Source organism: Danio rerio, chromosome 20 (assembly GCF_052040795.2).
Source record: "Danio rerio strain M-AB ecotype USA chromosome 20, GRCz13ab, whole genome shotgun sequence".
In the NCBI taxonomy this organism is placed as follows: Eukaryota; Metazoa; Chordata; class Actinopteri; order Cypriniformes; family Danionidae; genus Danio; species Danio rerio.
Window position 1 is genome coordinate 36902850 of NC_141040.1, and position 19651 is coordinate 36922500.

A 19651-nucleotide genomic window follows, 5' to 3' on the forward strand; every position below is an offset into this window, starting at 1 on the left:
GCAATTGAATAACAGAAGTTCAATGTGATGATGCTACTGATTCAAAACAATACATCCCTTCTGCGCTCTATGCATGACAAAGCAAAAGTCTTAATTGCTCAAATGTGTAAATTCATCTTCAGCGGCAGAAAAACATGTCACCAATATACTTGACTTCAGAGTCCAATACATATGGCTGGATGAATTGATAGATATAGATGGATTAATTGATATGGACAAATATGGATGCATGGATGATTGATATGGACTGATATCGATGAATGGATTGATACGGATGGACGGACGCACGCACGCACACACACACATTTATATACCTGATTATATAAAGTAAATAAATCAAGTAATAGCAGACAACCTGATACCGCCAACGTGGTTGACTAATTATTATTGATCTTTCATCATTGCTGGAAAGAAAAAGCACAGAGATTGAACAAGGATGAACGGTTGTTTACAGGCCTGTGTTTGTGCATACTATTTAATGAAGTGCACTTTGAAGATCGGGATGTTTAACTGTGTCCAGAAAAAAAAAAAATCATATATGAGCTTCAAAAAACACAGCTGCATTTTACAGAGAATGCAACATATACAGAAATGAAATGAACCTTCTAAAGTATAATAATCTTACTTTCAAAGCATTATTTTTGACATTTAGACAGTTTACTGTTATTTCAACTCATTTTTCCTGTGTATGTGATGATGAATTTCTCAAAGCCTCATGTTTTTTTTTTTCTTCTTTCCAGCCAAGATGTCTGTGGAGAGCTGTTGAAGACAGCACAGACGGAGCTAAAAGGTCGAAGAACAGCAAGTGCAGTGTGAGAGCAAGTGAAAAACAAGAGAGAAAGAGTGTGTAAGATGAATTGAAAGAGGAGGATGGAAGTAGAGAGGGAGGAAAATAAGAGGATGAAGGAAAAAAGGAAGAGCATGGAGAGAGTCAGAGCTAAAATGTCGAGCGCTGAACTGTGAAGAAAGATCGGCCAGCTGTAGAAACCACTTCATAAAGACGGAGAGAAACAAAGAGAAGAAGAAAAACAGTATGAGGGAGAGAGGGAGAGAGAGCTGGCAAAAGGCCTATAATGTTTCATTGGCATACCGATGATAGAAATGATTCGGCTTGTGAAAAATCATTTAAATTTTTCTTCATTTGAAAGGAATGAAGATGTGAATATGAGAGAGCAGTAATGTGCTGTTAAGATATTCTACTCATCACCTCTTTCCAACAGACAGACGAGAGAAAACCCTCATTCTCCTTGATTGGAACTCCATCTTTTCAAGGAGAAAAATGAGAATCAAATGTGAAGAAATCAAATGTGTGTGTGTGTGTGTGTGTGTGTGAGAGAGAGGAGGAAAGAGAGAAAGAAAAGAGATGAAAATAGCAATCATTTAATACGGTAGCACATTTCATTTTTCAGATAAAATTTAAGATGTACAAGGTCAAAATTGTAGATACATTTTATTTACAGCTACATACTAAGGAATAAAGTAAAACATAAAAAATTGAAATGAAATATTTGCAAACAAAATGTTGTAAATGTATTTTAGTTAACCAATCTCCACAAATATAATCCAACCAAATAATAATAATTTAATTTAACAGTAAGTATATAGAACAATAATTTAAAAAGTAAAGGAAACATTTTAGTGGCGTTGATTATAAATGACATTTGTTATAGCCAAAAAGCCTAATTAAAGTTCATGTGAATTCAGCATATGAGAAATACACCATGTTACTTGCAGCACACTTAAAATGATTGAGAAACAACGACAACAAACTTTCACATATGTACATTACTGTAACACGTTTTATTCAAGAATTTTTGAGCTGGTTTTAGTCCTTAGCTCTTTCATTATCATTTTATTTAAATATATATTTAACTTGCTTGTTGATTAAATCCCATTTTGTTATTTAACCTATTATTTTTATGCAACAGTCAAGTTGCATGTTAATTTGCTATAATGTTTTTTAGCATGCTGATTTGTGTGAAATCGTGAATATAGGTCTATATAATCACCTTACAATTTTAAGTTTTTTTGCTTTGAGTATAGACTATTTGGTTCATAAGAGCAGTTCAATGTTTTATGAAGTTTGCTGTATGAAAATATAAAATTTTGAAATATTTTTAAATATCGGCCTATGAATATCAGCTATCAGCCTCCAAGTCTGAAGAGTTATGGGTTATCAATTTCGGCCAAAAAATCCATATCGGTGCATCCCTAAAAAGAATGAAAAGAAAAAAGTACAAAAGAAAGAAAAAATGAAGGAAGGAAGGAATGAAGAAATTAAGAAACAAAATAAAGAAAGAAAAAAGCAAGAAATAAAGGCATCTTAGTGAGTGAAGATGATGAATGAAGCAAGAAAAAAAAGCTAGCAGAAATGGGAAAGTAATGAGGAGTGTATGGATGAATGTGTATGGGTGAATAGATGTGTATGTTTATGGATGGATGGATGGATGTATGGATGACAGAACACAGGCCAGCCAGGAGCTCTTGGCAGGGAAGAGTGTGTGTGTGTGTGTGTGTGTGTGTGTGTACATGTCAGAGAAGAAGAGAAGTCAGAGGATGTGTAAATTCCAGAGACTGAAGAATGAGCAGAATGAAGAGCGGGCACACAGATGGCATCAAAGCAGTCACTACACACAGCTACAGGTGTGTGTAGTCATGTGTCCCTCTTTCATGGTAATTCTTCAAATATTTGGTGATGTATTATTAGCATACTTGATGAGAAGAAAATGAACCATTGCAGAAGGAGCATTTGACACTGGTTTTAACATTAAAAAAAAAAATTATATTAATTTTTTTTGTTTCAGTATGTCACAGAATGTTCCCATAATTCGTCATTCTACATTAAGGCTTTATCTGTAGTGCAAATTAGTGCACTATATACTGTAATAAGTGTTCAGGGTGTTTTAGCATTATTATCATTATTATTATCATCATTCAAGAATAATTCAATTTATTTGAAAAAATAAATACATTTTATTATATATATATATATATATATATATATATATATATAAATATACACGCAAGCACGTGTATATATTATAGTTTATACAACAATTAATGAAAATTGATGGGATCCTAAAAAATCTTCAAATTATCTTAATTTGTGTTAACCAGAAGTTAATCAAACTAATTTAGAGATGGTCGCCTTTATTATACATCCCTAGGAAAAAACTAAAAATTGAAAATGCGCAGAGTAAACTCCCAGCTGCCTTTGAAAATGCCACAAATGAACTTGTCAAGCTGAACAAACAATATCTGATTGAGACCGAATATATTGCTCACAACAATCAGTGGCCTGAAACATCAATTGCTGCCAACAAACAAAAATAAAATGGTTTGATTCTGTTAAGGGGAAATGTCCTTTAGAGGCCCCAACGGTGAGGTTAATGAAGCGACTTTGATCACACTGGAAGTCAGAAAACCGAGCACACACACACAGCCATAAATATTTCACACCGTAATCTTATAAAATCCCAGATAAAGGTAAAGTCATCGATCCAGAATAAAATGCTCTATGCTCTCTTGGGGTGTCTGTTGTCTCACCAGTAAGTGTGTTTGTTAGCAGTGCTGTATCTGATATAAACTGATTAAAAGCAGCACACAACTGCAAACATGTTGGTTTTCCCATCACATCAGTTGCTTCTATTGACCCAACTGTTTTTATATAACACTAATTACATTTTTTTATCTCCTAACCCTACCCTCGTTTCATTATTTAGACATTCTTTAGTTGTTTATTAAGCCATTTTGTTGTGAGGAAATGCTGGTAAATGATTTCTGCCCGTGGACGTTTTGTTCAGACGCAGATAAAGAGGCGCATTAGCATGCTCTATTTACAAATCCACATAATGTTCACTAATATCTGCTAATGCACATGTGGAATAGGGGAAGAGCTCGTTAAAAATGTATGTTTTCGACTGCATCTCTCATTTTTTTGTTTTGTTTTATTCTTTTGTACTGATTCTCAGTTGCAGTGCCGCTTTAATTGGAATGACGCAGGGTATTTGTCGTCTCATAAATGATGCATGCTTGGCTTTTTTTATCATTTAAATCATAAAGCTGGTTTGTATTGGGAAGGAGTGGGAAGAGGAGAGGGTCCAAAACCACTGCTGGCTCTCTGCGGTTTCGGTTTCAGAGCGGTCCGCCTGAAAACACTGTAGTGGTTTTATTATTAAAGATGACAAGGCTAGAGGAGGAGAAGTATATACAGAAACCACAAACTATTTCCCATAAAGTTTAGTCATATTACAAGTAAATTAAAGAAGGTATGAACCAGTTTATTTTACACTGGCACCGTATGTTGATCAACAATTGCCTACTAAGATAGAAATACACCATCCGACCAAAATCCAAAAGAATCAACAGCTTTATTTTAGATTTACTATAAAGGAATAATTTACCCAAAAAGAAAAATGTATTAACTATTTACTTACGCCTAAGTGTTTGTGTGTTTCTTTATTCTGCCGATTACTAAATAAGAGATTTTGAAGAAAGCATAAAACCTGTAACTATAAACTCGCTTAGTAGAAAAACACATAGAATAAAAGCCAGCGGTTACAGGTTTCCAGCATACTTTAAAATGATTTTCGTGTTCAACAGAAAAAAGAAAGTCAAACAGGGTTGGAACAAGTAAAAAGTTGGCAAATGATGAAAGAAGCTTCAGTTTTGGGTGAACTATCCTTTAAACTACACCTATTAATATTATTGCTTTATCATATCATAGGTTTACATGCATTTAATTCATAATTTCACATTAACATACAGCATTAAACAGAGTTTCATACTGATTTGCTTTAATGCTTGTTTTTTCTACTGCGTTTGGTTGGATGTTGTGATTGGTTTACTCTTAACAGTGTGTGTCACAAAATCAATCAATCAAAGCAACCAACCAATCGATCAACCGACCAACCAACCAAACGACCAACCAACCAACCGAACAATCAAGCAAGCAAGCAAGCAAGCAACTGACCGACCTACCCATCCATCCATCCATCCATCCATCCATCCATCCATCCATCCATCCATCAATCCATCCATCCATCCATAGTTATATCTAGGCCAAATATTGTCCTATCCTAACAAAGATTGCAAAGCGTATCTATGATTAGTTGACTTCTAACAATGTGTGTAACAAAATCAATTAATCAAACCAAACAGCCAACCGACCACTGACCAACCAACCAACCAACCAACCAACCAAACGACCAACGAACGAACTGTCCAACCAACAAACCAACTAACCAACCTACTAGCTGACCAACGTACCAACCAAGCAAGCAAGCAACCAACTAACCAACTGGCCGAACGATCCATCCATCTATCCTTTTATCTAGGCCAAATATTGTCCTATCTTAACAAAGTTTGGAAAACTTATCAATGAATGGTTTACTTGTAACAGTGGGTGTACCACAACCGATTAAACCAATCAATATACCAATCAATAACTGTGGAGTAATGAATTACCATTACCCTAGGGGGGTACAGTTTTATCGTGTTTAATTTTAGTAGGTTCTTTTTATGGAAAAGTTGCAAAAAACAGTAAACATTTGGTTCAGGAAACTGAACCGACATATCTCGCATTACACTATGATAACACAAAAGAAAGATAAAAACAGGAAGAAGATTGGAAGCAGGGAAACTATAAAGGCTACTTTTATAGCTGTGCTGAGTCAGCAGAATTTCTTTGACTCAATAATGACAAAATAACATTCAGAAATAGTTTTGAAGTCAAGGTAATGGACTGAAAACCAAAAATACATAGACGTGCAAGTACAGAAGTGCAAACAATTTCCTCCACAAAATAACCGCTGGAAAGTTTTACTGAATGCTGGCATGACTGGAAATGAAAAGAGGAAAAGAATGAGCGTTTTAAAAAATGACCTATACCGAAGTCATTCAGCCAAACTGTCTTTTTTATTCACATTGTCTTTCTTCACATTTCAGAGCCATTCATTCACATTTCCTGAACTGTGATTTCTTAGAAACACCAGGTCTATACACACAATAGAGTGCGAAAACTCCCGCAGAGAAGAAAATCATGGAGTGATTGTCTTAATAGTGGACTCTTGCAGCTCTTGGGTCAAATCTTCACAGTTTGACCACTTCTTCTGACATGCGCACCAACTTACCACATTAAATCCACACACACTCTTCCACCAGCTCCCTTTGAATTCTCTAATTGAAAACCTGTTATGAGACCACGTCGCCTGTGCAAATGTTTTACAAGATTATTTCAGCAGCATGACTGACAAGTTGTCACACAAACAAATAGACTCAAACATCAAATTAATAACAGGCCACTCAATATTGAGACGAAAATAATGACAGAACACAATAACCCACGTAATCACTTCATAATTTCTGTCTGTTGTTCTGAATTAAACAAAATAATCTTCATAAAAAACCCAACCTCATCACACAGAATAATAAAAGCCACGCTTATTCGACGTGATTTATATTCCAGAGCAATAAGTCCATTATAAAACACAAGCTTATTATGAGCGGGAACAATGCACATCAGATCGTCCCAATACAAACAGAGCCGGATGTAATTGCTCCCGGTACAGGAAGCCAATTGAATGGCACTGATGAGTCTATTCAAATATAATTGGTGAGGAAAAAAAGAACGAACCGTGGGTGAGGTGCGCCCGAAAAAAAGGCTTAATGGATCAAATATAAACGATACTAATTTAGTGATGATGACGCATGATGTCGCTGCTTGTTCCTATGTATAATGACATCAGCAGTTGGAGATCCTTGCTCAAACACGTTTGCAAGGCAAGTGGGAAAAGATGTTGTAGGGGATGAATTATTCAGTGATGTTGATGTGGTTTTAAGCTTGCCGAAGGAATGTCGGGTAGAGGAATTTATGTTAAAAAAAAAAAAAACATTTGAAAAATCTAGCTTGACGACAGCTGGAGCTGCTCTTCTGAGAATGCTGCAAAATGTCAGTCTTTCAGTAAGCAACAGTTTGTAAGGGGAAACGAGGACAGTGTGTTTGTGTGTGTGTGTGTGTGTGTGTGTGTGTGTGTGTGTGTGTGTGTGTGTGTGTTGGCTGGAGTGTGTGAGGCTGGAGTATGGCAGAGGGGTTACTAAATAAATCAATGTCTGGAGCGTTCAGAGGGGACTGCCCTTGTGAAGCAAATTCTCTCTACGACTGCAGTCAGATTGTGCTGATAGATTACAACATTATATACTTACTACAATGTAGACACTAGAATCACAAACCACAATTGTGATGTTTCAGTTCATTAATTAATTATATAAAAATGTGAAATATATCATGTGAAACATATATATAAGGCTTTAATATATTTAAGGCTTTGAAATGTACAATAAGTAACATAAATTGGAATAAAATTATAATTTAACAACTTACTTGGGTTCAGGGCCCTATCATAAACCCGGCACAATGAATTGCAAGACATGTATGGCACAATTTGTTGCCATTTTCAGACGAGTGCAACAGTAATTTTCAAATTTTTGCGGTACGTTGTTTAAATAGCAAATCCATTTTCACCACTTTGTGGACTCATGAGTCTAAAAAGGAGGCATGTTAAATCACATTGTTGGCAAGTTGCTATTTTGAGAAACTGAAATACACTGCACCATTGACCAACTAAAAGCTGGTCTAAAGTCCAGCACAGATCGCTTTAGTTATACAAATGGTGCGAGTGAATGCTTATACAGTGCAGCTAGCCGCGTTTTGGAAGCGAGGTGGAATCGCCCGAAGCCAGGCACAGTAGATGGTGTTCTGTTTTGCACAGTGCAAAGAAAAGGGCCAAGTTAACATAACAGCTGCCGTTAAGGCCGAAGTGGCACCGTTTTTGTTATCTTGTTCCTGTATCTGTAAAAGCTAAAAAGTCTGATTTTTACTTTCTGTATCTATTTGAAAATAAATGAAAATGTTGTCTAAAGACAAACTTTTGTTTTTATAAATAAATGATCACTTAAAAACTATTAAGATTAACATTATTTTACTATCAGAGAAGTGCAGATTAGCTCACTGAATCCGCTTTTAACATCCATGCTGACCTATCATTATGATGGATGATTAATATGAAGCCGCGGATTCAGGTGTCATTTCAGCTGATTTGCGCATCTCTATTGTACATCACCATCCTATTACTCAGTCTGAGACTTACAAGGACTTGGGCATTTACATTTACAGATCTTTTACATGGAAAACACACACACAGAGTGTGTTTGTTCTCGTTAAAACCAGAGATTGTATTTTTTTACGGAGGTTACGTCTTTTTTTTACGTCTTTTTTTCAAGAAGCTTATGATGTTTTATAAAGCTGTTCTTGAAAGCATCGTCAAGTATGGTATCACAGTGTGGTTTGGCAACCTATCTGTACAGTGTAAAATCTAAGTTGTTGCATCTCTTAAAGACAGGATGGAAAATTGTTGGGCACGTTACATATGAGAATTGCGTCTCTAATCAGGAAAGGATTCATAATGATCCAACTCATTTTTGTTTCCACATTATGAACTGCTTCCCCCTGGTAGGAGATATAGAGTCACTAACAGTAGGTTAAACTAATATAAGAAATCCTTTCTACCCATTTCAGTGGCACCTTTATCTCAATCTACAGTAATTCGACAACTTTTAATTTTAAAAGTGGAATTGAAAATAAATGCATTGACTTTTGACAACATTTTTAGCAACTTTGTCTATTTCAGAGGTGCCTTTTAAAGAGCACCCAGAGAAAACCCACGCCAACACGGGGAGAACATGCAGACTCCACACAGAAATGCCAACTGACCCAGCTGGGACTCCAACAACTGATCTTCTTGCTGTAAGGCGACTGTGCTAACCACTGAGCCACCGTGCCACCTACTAGTAATATACATCCTAGATTCTTCATTTTGATGCAGTCCATAAGAGTCAAAGTAAATAATATCCAATTGTTTATGATCATTTAAAATAATATTACTATAAAGAGAAACCAAAGGGCTAATAAATTCTTCTGGCATTTGCATAAGTAAAGTTAACGTAACATTTCATGACTCACATTTTCTTGGACCATAATGACCACACTGATTAATTATTTGACTGATTACCATTTTTCCATTTAATTATAGTGATGAAACGAAAAAGAAAGCAAAGTGGAGGAGAGAAGGGGGGGTTGGATTAATAAAAAGCCCAATGGCAGGACTTAGGTCACCAAAATCACAATTGCAAGATATACCAAAGTGCTTCCCCAGAAGGCAGTGAGCTCCGGCAGAACGAATCACTTAAAAAAAAAAAATGTCAACATACCCAAATTCACCTATTCCTGTCTTTCTGGCTTTCCTCCATCTCTCTGACAGGTTTAGAGATGAAAGCGCATCACCCTTGCCCCGAGAGAAGGAGATTACTCTCATTTTAAGTGAGCTCTTCTCAGTTTCACGGCTTTATCTGATCTAGAGTCAGTGAGAATGTGAGCTCTAATTGATCCTTCTGAGACGCAGCTTATCCAGTCAGTTCCCCAGTCAGTTTTTGGGCTATGATGAATTTTTAGGTGAACCCTAACAGCGTTGTGGTGAGTTGTGGTGGAGGCGCCGCGGTTCACGATGTACTCTATGATCAGGTTTTGATGAGGGACCTTGTTAAAAACAAACTTCACTCACTCGTTCTGAAGCGTGATGTTGGAAGGATATTTAGCACATGCAGCCACTACTTTTGCCAGATTTTTCATTTCATTTATTTCCTCTGGAGTTAATTTTATTTCCAAAAAGTACAAAGGTTATTTTTTACAGCAATTTACTGTAGTTGGATGACCAGATCTCCTGTTTTCCCAGGACAGTCTTTTAGCTCGAAAAAAAAATCATGTTTTGCCATTTCACTTTTCCTATAAATTCACAATTGCTGAGCACTAGTAGTAGTCTACCGTAACATGAAAATAGCCTGTGGATATATCTGTCAGTCGCTGTTCTCTTTGCTCTTCATTGTTTCACTGTGATTGCTGGATCAATTTGTTGAACATGTACACTTCAGTTAATGTGAGCTATTGCCTGGTAAAGTATTATTTTAACTTAAAATTTGCAGTTTAGACTATTTTCCATCTCTTTCTTAATAAACTCAGTCTTAATTGTTGCATTCCAAATTGTTACACAGTTTAAAACATAACATATGAATTTGTCTGAATGTAGAAAAAGCTTACTTAAGCAATACACTGCTTTTGTTGCGCTTCAAAACACAACATTTGAATGTTTGTAAAAACATCACATTGTACAATGCAGTGATGTTATGTAGTTTCAAAGTACAATATATTATCACTTTAATGTAGAAAAAGCCAACGTGGGTGTCTTTAGGAGCAAGACTACAATATTTGGGCTCTTTTATTGTTGTGGTGTCATCACTCATATTGCAAGTCATTTCTCTCCGGCCCCTCATTTGGGATGCTTTTCATGAACTGGCCCCAATGAAAAACTAATTGAATAGCCCTGTCTTATAGTATACACAACAGTTTGTTCTAGTTCTCGAATCTGATTGGCTGATAGCTATGCAATATTTTGCAATAATAGAAGTCGTATAGCCTCCTCACCCTTCTGTGTTACTCCACCCACATAGAGTGACAGCAGATCATTAAACTCAGTTTTACATATCTTGCAGCTGTTGGACAACTTGAGGCTTTTTTAGGTGAGAATGTAGTTGTTTAGATTGCAACTATGCAGTTTATTTGTAAGGACAGTGCATATGTTAAATCTTTATACTTTCGGAGATAAATTGCGTGTGTGTCCATCAGCCTGTCATACTGAGCAGAGCAAAAACGGTCGACGTTCCTCCACAAGATGGTGACAGAGACCTCATAATAAGCCTATAAAACTCGATGTAATTTCAAACTACAGCTGATCAAATCATTGTAAAACAGGTATGTGATATTATAAGTCGATCTCTCTTTTATATGTTGTAGTGCTGTATTTATACTATAGTAATCTGGCAGTATTTTTTTTTTTGGCTTTTTAGGGGATAACTATTGTGATATCTGATTCCAACAGAGAAATACTGGAAGATATCTCTGTGGACTGATGGCATTTCATGCCATTCAGCCATATAATATTAAAATGTGAGCATTACATTAGACATTACGCTAGAGAATCATTCAAATACTAGCTCTAAAGTGATGTTGGTAAATTAGCAACGGTTTCTGCTTTTCTGACGTCAGTTGCAGTGAATGAATGGCAGAAGTAAGTAGTTTCTTGTACAAAAGGACTGAGAGAGACACTCTGTTTGATTTTCTTTGTTTTATACACAATTATGCCATCAAACTGTAGTATAAATGCAATATCACACTCGTAGCAGTGTGATATGGCTGTATATGGTCACTGGGGGGCATAATATATATACAATAGGGATGTAACGGTATTGTAAATACCGTCATACCGCAATATTAATTTTTTTCGATATTACCGAAGTCGCATGACTCGGTAAAACTATAGGTCTTCTGAGAAAATTTGCTCAGGCGAATGAAGCGAACGGGACGTAGCTGAAACTTCATTTCCCATCAGCCCAGGCGTGGCCATAATCCTTTGCGGTCTGTTGTCGCTACAGATCCAGTAATGCGGAAATGGAGTGTGCTGCTAGTAGCGGAGATGAAAAAAAGATGGAAATGATCGAACCTAAAGTGGGTGTTGTCGCCGCGCGCGTGCTGAATAGCGGTGCTGTCGCGCGCGTTCTGATCAGCTGTGTTGTGGCGCGCGTTCTGATCAGCTGTGTTGTGGCGCGCGTATTGTAAAGCGCCGAGGGGGGGTTGAGCGCGCATATTCAAGAGAGGTGTTGTCGCGCGCCTACTGAAGGGCTGGACTGGACGGAGGTTGTGTCGCGTCGCGGGGGCACTTTTGATCGTTTTGGAAGGGCATTTTCTATCCAAGACTAAAAAGGGCATGCGCACTGCACAGGTTGATCCCTATGTGTGCACGTGCCTGCAAGTTGGGGAATACGACTAATAACTGCAGAAACACAGCACACTGTTCAGATTGATGCAGACATTGACTTGTACCGCAAAGAGATCTCTATCTCACTCATGGTTTGTCTTCTCAAGTGGGGGAAAGACAATGCACAACGTTACCCACTGCTGTCAACATGGGCCAAGTCATATCTCTCTTGTCCCAGAAACCTCAGTCCCAAATGAGAGGGTTTTTTTCTGTTGCAGGGGACATTGTAAATACCCAGAGATACCAGCTTTTACCAGATTATAATTATATGATAATTTTCCTTTAAACCCATCTCTATCTAAGTGAGTGAGTGATTAAATGTTGAATGTGGTGAGTTTTCAACAATACTAAATTGAAACTTTATTTTTTTACATGGTTTAATAATTTTTTGTTATTAAAATTGAAGTTAGTGTTTCAAAGCTTACAGATAGATGGCTAATTTGTATGTCATTGACACTTTTGGCACTTTTTTGGAGTATTTTCAAAAGTTTTTTTTTCCTGTAAATGATTCAATAAATACCGTACCGTGACATTCATACCGAGGTATTACCGAAACGTGAAATTCTGATACCATTACATCCCTAATATACAAGTATCTGAAGATTCTTAAATCAAGGACACATTTACAAAAAGTTGCAAAATAAAGAAATTTAGTTGTTTTTTTAGGAAAATGAACAAAAATAACTATATGGGACTTTTAATTAGGTATGGAAATTCATTTTCATTTGTTTTTTTGTGCCCATTTGAAGAAATTTCTTATTGTTTCAGTCATTAACTCACTTCATTTAATTATTGTGACTGAAAACAAGACTTCTATGTATTTTTGCTTCAAGTGAATGTATCATGATTTAAAATTCTCTATCCTGGAACCAAACCAAAAATAGGGAAGATCACCATGGTTTTTGCATTTCATTGTGGATCAAAAAGTGGAGTAAGTTACTTTCATATGGAGCTTTTTCGTTAGCAGAGTTATCTACAACCTGAGTTGTGTTAAATGACACACGCTGTTACAACCTGAGTTGTTTTTTAAATTAAAAAAGTAATAAAAAAATCAAGGTTTTAGATGTGCTCACTAAAAAAGATATTGTGTACTCTTCAAATAAAATATTCTATTTACTTTAAAAGTCTTACATTTCCTTTCATAAAGCCTACAGAATCCTTGCTTATAATTGCAGAAATAAAAGAAAAGAAAAAGTATGCAGATTCATTGTGTCAACAAGTGAACTCTGGAGACTTTACCATTGTGCAAAGCATTTAACCCTTGGCTGATACTAGAAAATTGCTGCAGAAATTAGTGCAGAGTAAGTTGCTTTAGATGAAAAGCATGTAAAAAACAAAATGCAAATGACTCAAATCATGTTCGTGAAGGTCTCTGGGGAAAAAAAATCTACGTGTTTGGTTTTAATGCATATCCATTCCCACAACAGCCATTGCTTATCTGGTCTTCTAGCAGACCTGAGAGGATAAATTAAGTGATGGCGCTGCGAGGGCTTGCCTTTTATCTGACCTGCAGTCAGTGAGAGATAGAGGTTACGGTCAGTGGCACGCTAGCTCTGATAGCTCCTATCTGATTCACATTCACTTCTGGTGTCAACAGTCGGGTTTAGTTTAATTGAATCCACATTACTAGTGACAGCAGTGGCCAGCTGACAAGAACACACCCTTGACCGCTAGACTTCCGTAGCAATGGGTCACGGGTGATCTGTTTTTCTTTCTATTATTCTTATTAACACACTGGACAAGAATACTTCCATTATTTAACCTGGGGTCACTTCTAGAAAACTGGCAGGACCAATAAATGAAATGACCTGTTAAAAACTTAAAAAGTGCCTCCAATCTGTGAACTTTTCAACTGTGTTCACTTCGCTAAAACCTTTTATAATTGAATCTGATTGTTCTATTGATTAAATCTCATTTAAGAGGTTATCTACACTTCAGGAGAACTATGTGGGTATCTAATTTTCATTGTATGTGAAATTATAACAATATGTTAAAAATAAATTAATTTATTGCTATTAAATTGGAAAGAAATTTGCTAACATTACTTACAAAACAAGCCCAAAATTGATAAAAATATTTGCGACAATAATTAGAAAAATGTAAATTCTAAAAATATTATATAAAATAAATCTAAAATAACTAAACATTTAAGTTACAAATTAGAAAACAATTCATAATATGAATAAATCCTATACTATATAATAATACCAACATAAAATATGTTTTTAGATATTAAAACTAAAATATCACTGCAGATGCATCCTTAAGCTTGGTATTGGCAGAGATTTCAGAACAGTTTGATACTGATTCACAATCTCTTGATTTAGATAGAATGCATTATTTCAGATTTCAGGGTTTCTGCAGGTTTTACCAGGTTAAATTTAAGACTTTAAAAGACATTTTTAAGACCATTATTAATTATGAATTCACTTTTAGACTTATACAGGGCTAAATGCAAGTTGTTGTTTTTTTCTCGAATATCCAAAGTTGGAAAAGATTTTCACTTACCATATCAAAAATTATTAGAATTTAATATATTTAATAGTACAATAATAACAATAATAATAAAAATAAATAAATGAATAATAAAAAATAAATAACAATAATAATAATAATAATAATAATAAAAATAATAATAATAATAATTTAATAATAAAAATATAGGTCAGGTCAGTATCCTCAGGAGTAAATAAATGGAGAACTTTAAAACAAATGTTATTGTAAGGAAAGTATGGAAAATAAATTAAAAATTGCTATTTTTTAATATAAAGTTTTATTGAAATGGATTGTTGATGATGATATGGGTGTTAATGGGCAAGTTAACATGAACAAAGGAAAAATAAGACCTGTTAAAAAAGATTTATGACCTACAATACAATAGTTCAGTAGATTTAAGACGTTTTAAGGCCAAAAATTTAGGTTTTGAGATTTAAGACATTTTAAGACTTTAAGACCACACAGATACTCTGGTATTAGACAGACTCACTATCTCTTTACTTGGATATAAACCAGGAAAAGTACAAGAATTTTTCTTAAAGAAAAATATATATTGAGGATGCTCCGATCAATCGGCCGGAGATCAGCATCGATGGATAATCACATTTACTGACTTGATCAGTACTTGCCGATCTGGCCGATCACATGAACTAATCACAAGTGTTTGTGTTAGTTGGAAATAAGCAAAATATCTAAATCACCTTGCAAGTATTTTGGCCTTTATACACATTTCTTTGACAATATTGCAAGTTCACTTAAATCTGGCTTGAAATATTAGATAAACATAACAGTTTTTTATTTTTAACATGAATCTTTAATAACATTACTTCTTCTATTATACTTATTACAATAAACAGTAGCTTATAGCCCTAATACCTTTTATTAAAGACATAATGGATTTATGGGTGTGCATTTTAACTTTTTATACATCTAATATTGCATTGTTGGTCATTTTTCTAACCCATTTTTTGAATCTTTTTTATCTTTTATGTTCATAAAAGCTGCTTCTAGCCATAAAAAGCCCACACTAAATGGGTATAAGAGACACGTTTAAGGAATTTTATGCAGCATCCTTAATTTGTTTTCTTAGGTAAGAGAGATCTCCACTTACGTATTGTGCTTAGCGTGAAAATGTGCATTATAAATCTTGAAAGCGTACTTTGACAAGCAATCTACTTGGTATCGGCTGCAAAAATCCTGATCAGAGCATCCCTAACATATATATTTAAATGAATGCTATAAAACTATGAAAGGAACCATGTTATTATGTTTGTGGTTGAAAAAAACAAACTAACATTTATCTTAAAACATCTATATAACTCATTTGCTATATTCCGAGTGATAAAGTAATTTTTTTGATGTTTAGCAATGTTCAGTAATGTTTCAGTAATGTTTACTGAAACTGCACAATTAGACAGAAAGACTGATCTTTGAAATCAAAAGTCAACAGTAAGCCGTCAAAATAAAAAGAAAAATGAAAAACAATAATCAATAATGTCAACCAAAAACTTAAAAAAAACTAAAACATGGTTCTGGTAATTACAAGATTGTGGAACTTACAACACAGAACATAAAAAAAAACACAAAGGGATAGATAATCTTGTGGTCCCATCAGAGAAAACAGCCCAAATGAAACTTACCTCAGTGATATTTCTGATCTGATCTTGGGTCAGTTTGAGCAAATGCTCATCTTTGCTTTCAGTCATCAACTTCAGAGCAGGCAGCTTCAGTCCAGCATTTAATAACAGAGATGAAATGTTCCCGATGCCCTAAAAGAAAAATGAAAAGTGTGAATGACACGCTACAACAAACATAGCTGAGCATGTGACAGGAAAAGCACACGCTGTCAGCCCCGTTATCAGAACAATGACAACACACACTCTTACCTGTGGGTTAAGCTTGTGTTTGGTCAGGTAGAGCGAGCGGCACATAGATAAAACCTCATTTCCAATGTTGATTTGAGAAACGCTGGAAGAGTGTACCAGCAGGGTGGACGTGAGACAAACCCAAGGGTTCTGATCTGTCTCTAGCCTGTGTAGAGAGAGAAAAATGTATTTGTGTTAAGACCACACACACAAATATTTTTTTTGTTTTTGAGATTTATGGGGACACTCTGATTTTTTTTACTGTACAAACTGTATAATTTAACCCCCTTATACTAACTTTAACTTACCCCTTACAGAAAACTTCATAGCACCCAATAATGAATGAATAAATAAATAAATAAAATAATAATATAAAATAATATAGGTATAATAATAATAGGTTGGACTTGCAGCTTCTATGCAAGCACATGCTTTTTAGAGTTTTTTTTTGTCCATCGAAATATCTAAAAATTCTTAAATCAAAAAATATTTTCTAGATAAATAAAAAACTAGTTTATTTTTAAAAAAAATAATAAATCAAAATAAAGCAGGTTTTTATAACTTTCAGTAAATTCAAAGTAACCTTATATTATACCAATTCTGCCAAATGGGCAGTAAGTCAAAATAGTAAAAAAAAAAATAAAAATACTAAATAAATTCTAACCAAAACAAGATTATTTTACTTAACCCATGAAATTATTTAAAATGATCAATTTTATCCTATGTGTAGGGTAATTCATTTCTAAAAAACCTGAAACAAATCACTTAAAATTATAAAGTTGTGCTACAAATAATCCATTTATGTATACATAGATAAAGCTGCGTGAGAGGTATGTTTGACATTGTACTTTATTTAATTCAATGATGAAAATAACGTGGTGCTTGGTATTTGAATGTGATATTAGGCTGTATGTCCACTGGAGCATTTTCTGAACTACAGAAATGCAAGCGCTGTTGAATACACACTCAGCTGTGAGCATTTTTGCAGCGAGGCGTTTTTTTCAGTTGGTTGCCATTACAAGTTGTTGTGGTGACAGTTGCGTGGTATTGTCTCGCCCCTCCTCCACTGTGATTTGACAGCTATCTCAAAATTTACACTGATGGGGATTGCGTTTTTTTAACTTGCAACGCTTGGAAAATCAACCATAACAACTGTAAAACGCGTACTCAGCACCTCACTACGCTACAGGTGCTCAAAAAATGTGGCGCTACCATCGACAACAGCAAAAAACAAACTCTCAGCTCAAGAAAAAAAAAACAACAAAAAAAAAGCAAAATTCAGTAAACATGTATACTAAAAATAAATAATTCATTGGATTTACAAAAAAAAAAAAAATTTAAGGTAAGGGCTCAGCCGATTCGAATGTTATCACTTGATTGAATAGGCATTATCAGCTGATGGGCCAGTAGGGGAGTTCTGGGAAAACTAATATGCTCAGAAGGCTGTTATCATCCATTCACATAGTTAATCAGCATAGATTACATATGGCTGCAGCCGGAAGCTAATAAGAATTATTTATATTGTTTATTTAATTTCCTATTAATTGTGCTTTATTAATGTCTACCCCTACCCCCACCCTAAACCCAACAGTCACAGTAATGTAAAAACAGATCTGGATCTGAAGGCTTCTCTATTAGTACAGCTGATTGACCAAGTGGATGGATGATAACAGCCTTTTGAGCCTACCAGTAGGAGCAGAAGGCCGCTGCTGGACCATATCTATCAGCTGATAACCACTGATAACGCCCATTCAATCGAGTGATAACATTCAAAGTGGGTGAAGTGGTTATAAACACTTTATATAGGCTGAATTTAAACAAACAAATTAATTTAGTAGGGTTTAAATTAATTTGTTTGTTTAAATTCAGCTAATATACTATAAATGTTTGAAACTTGTAATTAACTATTTTTTGCAGTGTGGCATTACATTCTAATGCGGTGTTCACATTAAACGCTATTTGTGCGTAAATAGATGCATGAACATTTTGAGTTTACTCGCTTCATTCATGCGTCAAATCCGCTTTATTTGCGCGTCAAATTTTCTTCACAACACACATGGATTCGCACCATGGCGGATTCCTTGCTAAATGGCTAGCATGGATTTTAATGAGAGAATAGCTGTGTTTATGTGCTTTAGGAAGGCTGAAAAATTCGTTTGTAGTTGTGCATAAGTACACCGGATCAATTCTGAGGTGCACCCAACCCTGTAAGTTCATCAACTCCTCCAGAAACTATACCTGGATGATGGAAGCTTTCAGCGGTGCTTTCAACTGAGCCGAGCCCAGTTTGATGTACTGTTTTCCGGTGTCAACAGGAGGATTTTCCCCCAGGACACCAACAACAGGTGCTACGTCATAAAAAAAAGCTCCTGATTGGTTAACATAGCGCAAATGTCCGATGAAGTTCAGATTTTCCAACTCGTTCAATACGCGCGACAATCGTGCCAAATGCTCAACTAACGCCACTTCATTTGCACCGCCTCATCCATGTGTATTGCGCTGCAGGACGTCTATTCACGTCTTTGCATTGACTTAACATGTAAATCACTTACGCTTGATGCGTCTTCCAAGTCTGGTGTGAACACAGCATTAAAATGCTGGGATATTTCAACCTAAATTTGGGTAGGGACAAATTTTGTTTGCGTATCACTGTGAAACTTTTAATAGGAAAGTGTCTGTATAATGAATAGGAAATCTAATCATCTTTATCATGGAATATTACATTACATGTGTGCAGCTATACAGCAGTGCATATGCTTATCTCCTGACTTTGTATGAGAGATGAGAGGAGCTTCCTAACAAACTCCACTGGTGAGATAAACACACAATCATAAGCAAATGAATGCACGCACGCACGCACTGTACATTGAATACTTCCTACAGTTAATGTGGATAATCATACAGTGCACGGTTACAGCAACAACCAGGAATCTGAACAACTAAATTACACTCATTAAAGTAGTTAACAGACACCTACATTGGCTATGAAAATGTATTTAAAGAAAAAAAATCTTTTAAAAATGGATCATTTCTCTCATTATTTACTCACTCTAATGAACCCGCATGCAGCCGTTTTTCTCTGAGCAATACTAAAGGATAACTTTGAAGAATCTTCACATAGATCTTCTCTATAAAACAGCAATTTTAACTATAAAAGCACCATAAAAAGTATCATAAAATGGTCTATATAACTCAAGCGCTGTATTCCAAGTCTTCTGAACCCATAAAGTGAAACTTAAGTTGAGCTGCTAAAGCTCTCCAATCACAAATAGCTCTGATGCAGGCCAGACATTTTGGTGTTTGGTTGAATGAAATCCAAAAACAAAACAAAAAACAAAAAAAAAATCCACAAAACAATTATGTTTA

At 35.3% G+C, this 19651-nt stretch overlaps 1 protein-coding gene and 1 long non-coding RNA gene across 9 annotated transcripts in view; one reads left to right on the forward strand and one right to left on the reverse strand.

Moving 5' to 3' along the window:
• Nucleotides 1–2372, forward strand: part of LOC141379322 (uncharacterized) — a 70337-nt gene extending 67965 nt beyond the window's left edge. Inside the window, exon 3 of the long non-coding RNA XR_015518663.1 lies at nt 741–2372. This is a non-coding gene — a long non-coding RNA (uncharacterized LOC141379322). The remainder of the gene's footprint in view (nt 1–740) is intronic.
• The window catches only part of nbas (NBAS subunit of NRZ tethering complex), a 378312-nt gene that overhangs the window by 48991 nt on the left and 309670 nt on the right, over nt 1–19651 (reverse strand). For all 8 annotated transcript variants that reach the window (XR_015517670.1, XR_015517668.1, XR_015517669.1 and 5 more), the window contains 2 exons: nt 16307–16451; nt 16061–16189 (listed from right to left, as the gene is read on the reverse strand). Coding sequence is in view for 4 of the 8 variants with exons in the window: in XM_087297010.1 (XP_087153136.1) it covers nt 16061–16189; nt 16307–16451 (274 nt within the window). In the remaining 4 variants the exon portion in view is untranslated. The remainder of the gene's footprint in view (nt 1–16060; nt 16190–16306; nt 16452–19651) is intronic.